This window comes from Dendrobates tinctorius, unplaced genomic scaffold (assembly GCF_039654945.1).
Source record: "Dendrobates tinctorius isolate UK_male_01 unplaced genomic scaffold, ASM3965494v1 ptg000154l, whole genome shotgun sequence".
Lineage (NCBI taxonomy): Eukaryota > Metazoa > Chordata > Amphibia > Anura > Dendrobatidae > Dendrobates > Dendrobates tinctorius.
In genome coordinates, this window is record NW_027361821.1 from 2,629,422 (window position 1) to 2,645,751 (window position 16,330).

At 41.2% G+C, this 16,330-nt stretch overlaps 1 protein-coding gene across 1 annotated transcript; it reads left to right on the forward strand.

Moving 5' to 3' along the window:
- Positions 1-12,163: 12,163 nt before the first annotated feature.
- Positions 12,164-14,919, forward strand: LOC141050895 (protein shisa-1-like). The gene is made up of 2 exons (XM_073547571.1): positions 12,164-12,489; positions 13,428-14,919. The coding sequence occupies exons 1-2, from the start codon at positions 12,210-12,212 to the stop codon at positions 13,946-13,948; spliced, it is 801 nt and encodes a 266-aa protein (XP_073403672.1). The 5' UTR covers positions 12,164-12,209; the 3' UTR covers positions 13,949-14,919.
- The last annotated feature ends 1,411 nt before the right edge of the window (positions 14,920-16,330 follow it).

Sequence of the window (16,330 nt, forward strand, 5' to 3'; positions counted from 1 at the left end):
ACACATATGGCACACTGATGGTAAAAATGGACACACATATGACACACTGATGGTAAGAACAGACACACATATGACACACTGATGGTAAAAACGGACACACACATATGGCACACTGATGGTAAAAATGGACACACATATGACACACTGATGGTAAGAACAGACACCCATATGACACACTGATGGTAAAAACAGACACATGACACACTGATGGTAAAAACGGACACACATATGACACACTAATGGTAAAAACGGACACACATATGACACACTGATGGTAAGAACAGACACCCATATGACACACTGATGGTAAAAACGGACACACATATGACACACTGATGGTAAGAATGGACACACATATGACACACTGATGGTAAGAACGGACACACATATGACACACTGATGGAAAGAAGGGACACACATATGACACACTGATGGTAAAAACGGACACACATATGACACTGATGGTAAGAACAGACACACATATGACACATTGATGGTAAAAATGGACACACATGACACAATGATGGTAAGAACGGACACACATATGATACAGTGATGGTAAATACGGACACATATGACACACTGATGGTAAAAACGGACACACATATGACACACTGATAGTAAAATCGGACACATATGACACACTGATGGTAAAAATGGACACACTGATGACACACTGATGGCAAAAACGGACACACATGACACACTGATGGTAAGAACGGACACACATTTGATACACTGATGGTAAAAACGGACACACTGATGACACACTGATGGTAAGAACGGACACACATATGACACAGTGATGGTAAAAACGGACACACACATATGACACACTGATGGTAAGAATGGACACACATATGACACACTGATGGTAAGAACGGACACATATGACACACTGATGGTAAAAATGGACACACATATGACACACTGATGGTAAAAACGGACACACATATGACACACTGATGGTAAGAACTGACACACATGACACTCTGATGGTAAGAACGGACACACATATGACACAGTGTTGGTAAAATCGGACACATGACACACTGATGGTAAAAACGGACACACATATGACACACTGATGGTAAAAACGGACACACATATGACACACTGATGGTAAAAACTGACACACATATGACACACTGATGGTAAGGACAGACACACATATAACACACTGATGGTAAAAACGGACACACACATATGGCACACTGATGGTAAAAATGGACACACATATGACACACTGATGGTAAGAACGGACACACATATGACACAGTGATGGTAAAAACGGACACACACATATGACACACTGATGGTAAGAATGGACACACATATGACACACTGATGGTAAGAACGGACACACATATGACACACTGATCGTAAAATCGGACACATATGACACACTGATGGTAAAAACGGACACACATATGACACACTGATGGTAAGAACGGACATACATATGTCACACTGATGGTAAGAACGGACACACATATGACACACTGATGGTAAGAACGGACACACATATGACACACTGATGGTAAAAAAGGACACACATATGACACACTGATGGTAAAATCGGACACACGGATGACACACTGATGGTAAAAAAGGACACACATATGACACACTGATGGTAAAAACGGACACATATATGACACACTGATGGTAAAATCGGACACATATGACACACTGATGGTAAGAACGGACACACATGACACACTGATGGTAAAAAAGGACACACATATGACACACTGATGGTAAAATCGGACACATATGACACACTGATGGTAAGAACGGACACACGGATGACACACTGATGGTAAAAAAGGACACATATGACACACTGATGGTAAAATCGGACACATATGACACACTGATGGTAAAAAAGGACACACATATGACACACTGATGGTAAAATCGGACACATATGACACACTGATGGTAAAAAAGGACACACATATGTCACACTGATGGTAAGAACGGACACACATATGACACACTGATGGTAAAAAAGGACACACATGACACACTGATGGTAAGAACGGACACACATGACACACTGATAGTAAAAAAGGACACACATATGACACACTGATGGTAAAAAAGGACACACATATGACACACTGATGGTAAAAACGGACACACATATGACACACTGATGGTAAAAAAGGACACACATATGACACACTGATGGTAAAATCGGACACATATGACACACTGATGGTAAAAAAGGACACACATATGACACACTGATGGTAAAATCGGACACATATGACACACTGATGGTAAAATCGGACACATATGACACACTGATGGTAAAAAAGGACACACATATGTCACACTGATGGTAAAAATGGACACACATGACACACTGATGGTAAGAACGGACACACATATGACACACTGATGGTAAGAACGGACACACATATGTCACACTGATGGTAAAAAAGGACACACATATGTCACACTGATGGTAAAAATGGACACACATGACACACTGATGGTAAGAACGGACACACATATGATACAGTGATGGTAAGAACAGACACACATGACACACTGATGGTAAAAACGGACATACATATGTCACACTGATGGTAAAAATGGACACACATGACACACTGATGGTAAGAACGGACACACATATGATACAGTGATGGTAAAAACGGACATACATATGACACACTGATGGTAAAAACGGACACACATATGTCACACTGATGGTAAAAATGGACACACATGACACACTGATGGTAAGAACAGACACACATATGACACACTGATGGTAAAAATTGACACACATATGTCACACTGATGGTAAGAACGGACACACATATGTCACACTGATGGTAAAAATGGACACACATATGACACACTGATGGTAAGAACAGACACACATATGTCACACTGATGGTAAAAACGGACATACATATGACACACTGATGGTAAAAACGGACACACATATGTCACACTGATGGTAAAAATGGACACACATGACACACTGATGTAAGAACGGACACACATATGATACAGTGATGGTAAGAACAGACACACATATGACACGCTGATGGTAAAAACGGACATACATATGACACACTAATGGTAAGAATGGACACACATATGACACACTGATGGTAAAAACGGACATACATATGACACACTGATGGTAAAAAAGGACACACATATGACACACTGATGGTAAGAACGGACACACATATGACACACTGATGGTAAAAACGGACATACATATGACACACTGATGGTAAAAACGGACACACATATGACACACTGATGGTAAGAACGGACACATATATGACACACTGATGGTAAGAGCGGACACACATATGACACACTGATGGTAAGAACGGACACACATATGACACACTGATTGGTAAGAACTGACACACATATGACACACTGATGGTAAGAACGGACACACATATGACACACTGATGGTAAGAGCAGACACACATATGACACACTGATGGTAAGAACGGACACACATATGACACACTGATGGTAAGAACGGACACACATATGACACACTGATGGTAAAATCGGACACACATATGACACACTGATGGTAAGAACGGACACACGTGACACACTGATAGTAAAAAAGGACACACATATGACACACTGATGGTAAGAACGGACACACATATGACACACTGATGGTAAGAACGGACACACATATGACACACTGATGGTAAGAACGGACACACATATGACACACTGATGGTAAGAACGGACACACATATGACACACTGATGGTAAAAAAGGACACACATATGACACACTGATGGTAAAATCGGACACAAATATGACACACTGATGGTAAGAACGGACACACATATGACACACTGATGGAAAGAACGGACACACATATGACACACTGATGGTAAGAACGGACACACATATGACACACTGATGGTAAAAAAGGACACACATATGACACACTGATGGTAAGAACGGACACACATATGACACACTGATGGTAAAATCGGACACACATATGACACACTGATGGTAAGAACGGACACAAATATGACACACTGATGGTAAGAACGGACACACATATGACACACTGATGGTAAGAACGGACACACATATGATACACTGATAGTAAAATCGGACACATATGACACACTGATGGTAAGAACGGACACACATATGACACACTGATGGTAAAAACGGACACACATATGACACACTGATGGTAAGAACTGACACACATATGACACACTGATGGTAAGAACGGTCACACATATGACACACTGATGGTAAGAACGGACACACATATGATACACTGATAGTAAAATCGGACACATATGACACACTGATGGTAAGAACGGACACACATATGACACACTGATGGTAAAAACGGACACACATATGACACACTGATGGTAAGAACTGACACACATATGACACACTGATGGTAAGAACGGACACACATATGACACACTGATGGTAAAAACGGACATACATATGACACACTGATGGTAAGAACGGACACACATATGACACACTGATGGTAAAATCGGACACACATATGACACACTGATGGTAAGAACGGACACACGTGACACACTGATAGTAAAAAAGGACACACATATGACACACTGATGGTAAGAACGGACACACATATGACACACTGATGGTAAGAACGGACACACATATGACACACTGATGGTAAGAACGGACACACATATGACACACTGATGGTAAGAACGGACACACATATGACACACTGATGGTAAAAAAGGACACACATATGACACACTGATGGTAAAATCGGACACAAATATGACACACTGATGGTAAGAACGGACACACATATGACACACTGATGGAAAGAACGGACACACATATGACACACTGATGGTAAGAACGGACACACATATGACACACTGATGGTAAAAAAGGACACACATATGACACACTGATGGTAAGAACGGACACACATATGACACACTGATGGTAAAATCGGACACACATATGACACACTGATGGTAAGAACGGACACAAATATGACACACTGATGGTAAGAACGGACACACATATGACACACTGATGGTAAGAACGGACACACATATGATACACTGATAGTAAAATCGGACACATATGACACACTGATGGTAAGAACGGACACACATATGACACACTGATGGTAAAAACGGACACACATATGACACACTGATGGTAAGAACTGACACACATATGACACACTGATGGTAAGAACGGTCATACATATGACACACTGATGGTAAGAACGGACACACATATGATACACTGATAGTAAAATCGGACACATATGACACACTGATGGTAAGAACGGACACACATATGACACACTGATGGTAAAAACGGACACACATATGACACACTGATGGTAAGAACTGACACACATATGACACACTGATGGTAAGAACGGACACACATATGACACACTGATGGTAAAAACGGACATACATATGACACACTGATGGTAAGAACGGACACACATATGACACACTGATGGTAAAAACGGACACAAATATGACACACTGATGGTAAGAACGGACACACATGACACACTGATGGTAAGAACGGACACACATGACACACTGATAGTAAAAAAGGACACACATACAGTATTACACACTGATGGTAAGAACGGACACACATATGACACACTGATGGTAAAAAAGGACACACGGATGACACACTGATGGTAAAAACGGACACAAATATGACACACTGATGGTAAGAACGGACACACATGACACACTGATAGTAAAAAAGGACACACATATGACACACTGATGGTAAGAACGGACACACATGACACACTGATAGTAAAAAAGGACACACATATGACACTGATGGTAAGAACGGACACACATATGACACACTGATGGTAAAAACGGACACATATGACACTGATGGTAAAAACGGACACACATATGACACACTGATGGTAAAAACGGACACACATATGACACACTGATGGTAAAATCGGACACATATGACACACTGATGGTAAAAACGGACACACATATGACACACTGATGGTAAAAAAGGACACACATATGACACACTGATGGTAAGAACGGACACACATATGACACACTGATGGTAAGAACGGACACACATATGACACACTGATGGTAAAAACGGACACAAATATGACACACTGATGGTAAAAACAGACACACACATATGACACACTGATGGTAAAAAAGGACACACATATGACACACTGATGGTAAGAACGGACACACATATGACACACTGATGGTAAGAACGGACACACATATGACACAGTGATGGTAAAAACGGACACACACATATGACACACTGATGGTAAGAATGGACACACATATGACACACTGATGGTAAGAACGGACACACATATGACACACTGATGGTAAAAATGGACACACATATGACACACTGATGGTAAAAACGGACACACATATGACACTGATGGTAAGAACTGACACACATGACACTCTGATGGTAAGAACGGACACACATATGACACAGTGATGGTAAAATCGGACACATGACACACTGATGGTAAAAACGGACACACATATGACACACTGATGGTAAAAACGGACACACATATGACACACTGATGGTAAAAACGGACACACATATGACACACTGATGGTAAGAACAGACACACATATGACACACTGATGGTAAAAACGGACACACACATATGGCACACTGATGGTAAAAATGGACACACATATGACACACTGATGGTAAGAACGGACACACATATGACACACTGATAGTAAAATCGGACACATATGACACACTGATGGTAAAAACAGACACACATGACACACTGATGGTAAAAACGGACACACATATGACACACTAATGGTAAAAACGGACACACATATGACACACTGATGGTAAGAACAGACACCCATATGACACACTGATGGTAAAAACGGACACACATATGACACACTGATGGTAAGAACAGACACCCATATGACACACTGATGGTAAAAACGGACACACATATGACACACTGATGGTAAGAATGGACACACATATGACACACTGATGGTAAGAACGGACACACATATGACACACTGATGGAAAGAACGGACACACATATGACACACTGATGGAAAGAAGGGACACACATGACACACTGATGGTAAAAACGGACACACATATGACACTGATGGTAAGAACAGACACCCATATGACACATTGATGGTAAAAATGGACACACATGACACAATGATGGTAAGAACGGACACACATATGATACAGTGATGGTAAATACGGACACATATGACACACTGATGGTAAAAACGGACACACATATGACACACTGATAGTAAAATCGGACACATATGACACACTGATGGTAAAAATGGACACACATATGACACACTGATGGTAAAAACGGACACACTGATGACACACTGATAGTAAAATCGGACACATATGACACACTGATGGTAAGAACGGACACACATATGACACACTGATGGCAAAAACGGACACACATGACACACTGATGGTAAGAACGGACACACATTTGATACACTGATGGTAAAAACGGACACACTGATGACACACTGATGGTAAGAACGGACACACATATGACACAGTGATGGTAAAAACGGACACACACATGACACACTGATGGTAAGAATGGACACACATATGACACACTGATGGTAAGAACGGACACATATGACACACTGATGGTAAAAATGGACACACATATGACACACTGATGGTAAAAACGGACACACATATGACACACTGATGGTAATAACTGACACACATGACACTCTGATGGTAAGAACGGACACACATATGACACAGTGATGGTAAAATCGGACACATGACACACTGATGGTAAAAACGGACACACATATGACACACTGATGGTAAAAACGGACACACATATGACACACTGATGGTAAAAACGGACACACATATGACACACTGATGGTAAGAACAGACACACATATGACACACTGATGGTAAAAACGGACACACACATATGGCACACTGATGGTAAAAATGGACACACATATGACACACTGATGGAAAGAACGGACACACATATGATACACTGATGGAAAGAACGGACACACATATGACACACTGATGGAAAGAACGGACACACATATGACAAACTGATGGTAAAAATGGACACACATATGACACACTGATGGTAAGAACAGACACACATATGACACACTGATGGTAAGAACGGACACACATATGACACACTGATGGTAAAAATGGACACACATATGACACACTGATGGTAAAAACGGACACACATATGACACTGATGGTAAGAACTGACACACATGACACTCTGATGGTAAGAACGGACACACATATGACACAGTGATGGTAAAATCGGACACATGACACACTGATGGTAAAAACGGACACACATATGACACACTGATGGTAAAAACGGACACACATATGACACACTGATGGTAAAAACGGACACACATATGACACACTGATGGTAAGAACAGACACACATATGACACACTGATGGTAAAAACGGACACACACATATGGCACACTGATGGTAAAAATGGACACACATATGACACACTGATGGTAAGAACGGACACACATATGACACACTGATAGTAAAATCGGACACATATGACACACTGATGGTAAAAACAGACACACATGACACACTGATGGTAAAAACGGACACACATATGACACACTAATGGTAAAAACGGACACACATATGACACACTGATGGTAAGAACAGACACCCATATGACACACTGATGGTAAAAACGGACACACATATGACACACTAATGGTAAAAACGGACACACATATGACACACTGATGGTAAGAACAGACACCCATATGACACACTGATGGTAAAAACGGACACACATATGACACACTGATGGTAAGAACGGACACACATATGACACACTGATGGAAAGAACGGACACACATATGACACACTGATGGAAAGAAGGGACACACATATGACACACTGATGGTAAAAACGGACACACATATGACACTGATGGTAAGAACAGACACACATATGACACATTGATGGTAAAAATGGACACACATGACACAATGATGGTAAGAACGGACACACATATGATACAGTGATGGTAAATACGGACACATATGACACACTGATGGTAAAAACGGACACACATATGACACACTGATAGTAAAATCGGACACATATGACACACTGATGGTAAAAATGGACACACATATGACACACTGATGGTAAAAACGGACACACTGATGACACACTGATAGTAAAATCTGACACATATGACACACTGATGGTAAGAACGGACACACATTTGATACACTGATAGTAAAAACGGACACACATATGACACACTGATGGTAAGAACAGACACACATATGACACACTGATGGTAAGAACGGACACACATATGACACACTGATGGAAAGAACGGACACACATATGATACACTGATGGAAAGAACGGACACACATATGACACACTGATGGAAAGAAGGGACACACATATGACACACTGATGGTAAAAACGGACACACATATGACACTGATGGTAAGAACAGACACACATATGACACATTGATGGTAAAAATGGACACACATGACACAATGATGGTAAGAACGGACACACATATGATACAGTGATGGTAAATACGGACACATATGACACACTGATGGTAAAAACGGACACACATATGACACACTGATAGTAAAATCGGACACATATGACACACTGATGGTAAAAATGGACACACATATGACACACTGATGGTAAAAACGGACACACTGATGACACACTGATAGTAAAATCTGACACATATGACACACTGATGGTAAGAACGGACACACATTTGATACACTGATAGTAAAAACGGACACACATATGACACACTGATGGTAAGAACAGACACACATATGACACACTGATGGTAAGAACGGACACACATATGACACACTGATGGAAAGAACGGACACACATATGTCACACTGATGGAAAGAACGGACACACATATGACACACTGATGGAAAGAACGGACACACATATGACAAACTGATGGTAAAAATGGACACACATATGACACACTGATGGTAAGAACAGACACACATATGACACACTGATGGTAAGAACGGACACACATATGACACACTGATGGTAAAAATGGACATACGGACCAAAAACTGATGACAGACTGATAGTAAAAACGGACATACAGACCAAACACTAATGGTAAAAAAGGGCATAATGATGAGACTGCTACACAACACTGATGATACCGCTACCATTTTTTCATGTACATGTTTAAACACAGACGTGGAAGGCCTACAATAGTATGGGGGCCTGATCAACATGAATGAAAACCCAGACAGACTTTATACTTCAGAGATTGTTTCATCTGTTATTACCGATCAATAGATGCAAGTTCAGACAGTCTGCCTCTTCCGAAACCTCCCCAGATACGACATATATGCAAAGCAGAGGCAATTGAGATGAAACATGGAAAGAAAACGTTTCATTTTTCATGGATGAAGAAACAAGATTGAATGTGTAACTGCAATTTGACTTTATTTCTACAGATACGATGCAGTTTTATAGTAGACACATGGCGGCTAATTACAGAGAAGTTCCACAAATATGGTACTGCGACTTGTCTGACAATTACCTTTGCGTGCCACATATTGTCTCGTTGCACTAGCCAGGCCCAGGTTATTACTTGCACGGCGACACTGGTAGTGCGATTAGTGAGCTTCATGTGACATAGTCTGTACAGAACAGCCAAAGCACAGCTGGAAGACCGTGGTGCCACAGCTAGTCAGATAACTGTGAAGCCACTGGTCATAGACTTGTTATAGTACGACCGGCGTCGCCATAGCCTTCATTTGTGTGGAGAAATCCTGGTTTATTACCTCCATTAATATGAATGTATATGAGGTGTTTTATGACTTGTACAAAACAACAAATCACACTCAGACCAACGTAGGTCTATGGGTCAGTACACATGTCTGTTGTTCTTCATTGACAGGGACTCTCCAAGGAAAGAAACCCTGCATGTCTGAGTTTGATCTGATATTCGGATTGCACTCAGCCATTCAAGTCAATAAGAGTGTGGAAAACATCGGACTGCGCTGCACAGAGCGTGATTTACATAAGTGTCCAACTCTCTCGGGTGAGAGGATCTGTAGCCATCCGCACCTACCCTAAGAGTACTGTCACACTAAGCGATATCGCTAGCAATATCGCCATAACTTGTGACGTTATAGCGATATTGCTAGCGATATCGCTGTGTCTGATACTTACCTCCGACCGCTCCCCCGCTGGTTATCGCTGATCACGCGAGAACGTTCAGGACTGTTTCTCGTTGTCAGCTTCCTGCGGCGCTTCCTGTGGAGAGACGAGCGTGGAGCCGGGCGGGAGGACGCAGGATCGCCTTGTCTGACAGGTAAGTAGCGACCCCCGTCCCCAGCGATGTCGCTGGTGAGATCTGCCTGTGTGGCAGCTCACTAGCGACCACTTAGCGATGTACCAGCGATCCTGACCGCATCATATCGCTGGTACATCGCTAAGTGTGACAGTACCTTAAGACTGGGGCTACATAGCAACTTTGGATGTGACGCAGGTTGTGAGGCCAAGTATCACCGTATGCCAAGGCTAAGTCCCAGCATAATGTAAGTAAATAGAGTTGAATTGAGAGCCAACGAGCTACTGCGACAAGTCTCATAAGGTTGGATCTAGATGGAGTTTGGGCAACTTGCTGGTTGATGTCGCAGTATCTTGCGTGCCAACACCCCGTCCACATGTAATATGCTGCAGAGTCGCAAACTTTGGCCACACGACCTTTGGCCATCAGTATTGATTTCAGGGCTGGCATCAATCTGTACCTGCTTGGACTGTCCAGAAAATGATGGCAAATTATGAGCAGATTACCATCAATTTTGGATCTTGCAGAGTTTGTACAAGTCTACAGTTGTGAAGTACAATCCTCATGGCAGTCTCCCCATGGCAGCTCTGTGGTGCAGATGTCTCTATGATAAGTGGCAATGGGGGGTAGGGTGGAGTGTCTGGGGCTGAGGTGACTGACACTCCCTTCCAGGGAAGGCGGGTTATAGCAGCAGCTGATAAAACTCATCTACCCCCTACAGCACTCAGCAATTACTCATCAGCTTGCACCATGGGTCCTTTGTTGATCCTGTTCCTCCATGTAAGTGCTTCTTGGGCACAGTTTGGAGAGTACTGCCATGGATGGTCAGACAACTATGGAAGTTGGCACCCAGGATTTCAGTGCCCAGAACAATATGACCATATAGAAGCTACCTACTGTTGTGGGGCCTGTAATCTACCGTACTGCTGCACTGCCAGTGAGTCCAGACTGGACCAGGGTCTGTGCCCTAGTGAGGAGCATGAAGACATGTTCAAGGAAGGAGCGCCAGCCATTGAGATTCCAGCTGCCGGTGAGTCCCAGACTGTGCTATTAATATAATGCAATGCCGGTAGTGTGCAGATATGTGTATGATACCAAAATGGCCTTCTCTAGCAGTTTGTGGATTTTTTTTTTTTTCTCAGTTGAAACTCTAATTCACATGTGGCAGATTTGTTACAGAAAATTCTGCTACTGAAAATCACTTCTGTTCATCTAAATTTTGTTGTTCAACAGTTAGAATGCAGATTTGCGCAAGTCGTATTTACATCAACAGAGGAGTCTCTGAATTTTTTTGCATCAAATCTGTCCATTCCAGTCATTGCAGATATGTGAGATGTGGCCCATTAACAACTGAACTAACCCCAAAGGTTAGAAAGGGGGAAAAATAATACATACAGTGGTAAGGTCAGTGCCAGACTAGTGAATTTATGCTCCGTATATACCACCATCCTTAGACTGATACATGAACTGTGGTCTTTATTATGTGTATGGTACTGACATTTTTGAGGACTTATTTTCGCATGTGATAAATATTTTGCATTATTGTGGGATGAGGATAATATTTATAAGGAGAGATGGCATCTTTCCTTACTGCAGGTTTTTTTTTTTTTTTAAACCTGGTATTGTAATTTGTCTGCTACATGCTGGAAACCATGATGTATAGGTTCAACTTATCCATGTCATAAAATGGATCTGACATGTGCCAAAAGAATCCTTGTAGCATCCATACAGGTATTGATGCATGTATTATTTTTTTTCTCTCTCAGTGCTAAGGAACCCAGCAAAGATTGAGCTTCAGCAGGCAACCATGGAAACATTATAGTACAAATTTGTATACATTGAGCCCAGACCTTTTTGAGATCTGTTGTCAGGTTTTTGACGTGTTTTTTTTTTTTTTTTTTTTTTTTTTTAAATTTTTTTCCATTTTATGATAAAGTCTAACCCAACGCCTTTAACCTTTTCTTCCAGTGCCCACGTACCTTCCTTTTCTCCTGGTTGGCACCATATTTGTGAGCTTTGTCATCGTGGGTGCTCTTGTAGGAGTATGCTGCTGCAGATGTCTTGGACCTGAGGAAGCAACCCAGATCAATGGGCCTGCACAACAAAGCCGGCTGTTGGATCCAGAACCATCTACCGATGTCTCTAGGCACTCCAGTTCCAGCTCCAACTCTGCATCTCGTGGATCTGTAGGTGCTCGCCCACAAAATCTATGTCCTCTGGGATCTGAAAATCTTAATTTGTATATGAACATGCCGCAAGCCTTTCCAATCATGTCCTGTCCACCAAATGCACAGTTTTTGCATGCCGCTCCACCTGCCGCTCCTTTCTTGCAGCCACCATTCATTAACTATGCTGTGCCAGGAGAGCATGCCATTTTAATGGCACCAGCTTCTTACATTGATGCCAGGAGCTGTTACCCCCAATCTACAACCTACCTCCCAGTGACCCAACATATAGACCCCATTGTGCCAGAAGACTCGCCTTCTTAATGTTGAGCCCACTGAGGAGCTTTTATATTTTACCAAAATCGACAATGGCTTCAAAGGACCGTAACATGGCCTGGTTTTATTGGGGAAAGAAGTGGTTTTATGACAATGGCTAACACAGAATATGTAAATGCCACGTGTTCTGTCATTTTTGGGGCTGGTATAAATGTTTTTAACAAGTGACTCTTGTGCCTAGAGCCCAAGCCGTCCATCACTGCGGCCTTCAACGCCTTGACACAAGTCATGTAAAGAACTAAAAAATCTTATATTTATCAGTAATTCCTGTTTTATGACTGTAAATTGTATTTTATATATAAAAAATACCCGTCTTCTTAACATTTTAAGGTTTAGTAATTCATCATGACCGCTTCTTGGAGGTTTACATAGGCCTTGTGCACACAGTGCAGATTTGATGCATGTGGTGTTTTTTTTGTTTTTTTTTTGTCAAATGGGAGTAAGCCGCCCCCCTCTAAGTCGTGTGTATACCTGTGCAAAATATTACAACCTACCTATTTTCATAATTTGGGATTTGCAGAAATCTATATGATTCAGACTTTGCGCCCCCTTAAGGAAGAATATACCAATTAGTCGAGGGGGCGATTTCAGCAGACCATTCAGTCTGTTAAAATCCCCATTATTTCCCACCCCCAGACTGAGCTAATTACTGCAATGAAGCTGTGGACACTGACCTTCCTCCTAGCAGTATTCGTATTTTTCAGACCTACGCAATTACTTGGTTGTATTTGTGCATGTATGGGTAAAAAGAAGCCGAATGCTGCCAGGACAGAGGCCAGACTGTGTCCACAGGGGCTTGCTCAGTTTCATTGAAACACTTGGCTCCGTCTGGGATCCCATCTGAATTCTTTTTGGAGGTTTTCATCATGGCACTTAAGTGGCGAGTGCTATATGTGTGTGTGAACTGAGCCTTAATTGCACTTTATTTTTTACAGTAAAATAAAACTGATCTACTGTTATCAATGTTCTGTTATTAATTGGTACCGCTGACAATGTGACTGCTGCTGGTCTATAGCTTGTAGGAACTCTGCCAGCCAGTGGTTTTTCCATTATCTGTAGACCATCAGGAGGAGCTACACATTGATATTCAATGCTTTTCATTGTGTACTGTTCTCCTGTAATTGCTTCTTTGTGGCCAGAATCAGGCCATTGTGTGCACAGCCAGGCCCCCTCTGGCAAAGGTGAAGTCATTTGGCTTTAGCAGTCCAGGTGCTCCCAAAGAAGGGCTTGGGTCTAATTACTCCACACTATGAAAATTGGGGACTTTTTGTCTTGATGCTATCTGGTCCCTCCAGAACAATAGGTGTCCACTAAGGTGCTGATGACCAAAGGATTTGCATAGTAAGAGGCTTATGCAGAAATAAAGGGGACTTATTTTGGGTTGGTCTGGAAGGCTCACCATTGCTGTTGTGGCTGTATTACTGTATAAACATTACTCTGCAGTCTCAAATGTCACTCTTATTATCCAGATTAGTCTTTGTGCTACTTCTATTTCAGCCTGCTAAAGAGGTTTGTCAGCGGCTCTTTCAGAAGAGTGAGTACCCCCTTGTAGGAAGGAGTCAGAAGAGATGGACAACTTTTGGCCCACCGTTATTTAACAGTATAACCATAAAGGGGTGACTTAATTGCATAAGGCACTTCCAAAATACCATTAAACCTATAAATTACAAGAAGTATATACCAAATAAGTTTAAAATTCAATCTTAACGTTAACAAACAATTGGTAAAAATTAACTCTAATAATATAGTGAGTAGACACACAAATGGAGCTGAGAACACAGGATCAGTAATACCCAAGACATGAGCTAATGATCAAAGCAAATGAAAAAAAAAACTTATACAAAAAAAAAAGTACTATCTGGTTCAATGTATATGAAAACAGTTATTTTTCCAATCAATGTGAGGATTAATCCATTGTTCAAACTGAACTAGAAAGCATCTATAAAACCTCAGGACATTATATCCATAATATATGAGCACTAATGTGAAATTACACTATAGATACTTAAATGAACCATAATGATAATACATTTTTTTTTCTCATGAAAAAGCTTAATTTTTGTTAAGCAGAGCTCATAACAATGTAGAAAATAGAATAATGTATTATATACCACTCCTCAAATTACAGAAAAAATAACAGATAAATGAATTAATAAAATGCAATAGTGCTCAGTGTCTTAGTGTATTCTTGACACAAACAGAAAAAAATATATATATGAGCTCTGTTAACAAAAATGTCAAGCTTTTTAATGAGAATTTTTTTATCATCCTTATGGATGTAATGTCCCGAAATTTTATAGATGCTTTCTAGTTCAGTTTGAACGTTAGGATTAATCTAATATCCACACATTGATTGGAAAACAACTGTTT

Coding starts and splice junctions, on each gene's coding strand:
- LOC141050895 (XM_073547571.1), top strand. CDS start 12,210: ATGGGTCCTTTGTTGATCCTGTTCCTCCATGTAAGTGCTTCTTGGGCA. Junction 12,490..13,427: donor CATTGAGATTCCAGCTGCCG/GTGAGTCCCAGA, acceptor CTTTTCTTCCAG/TGCCCACGTACCTTCCTTTT.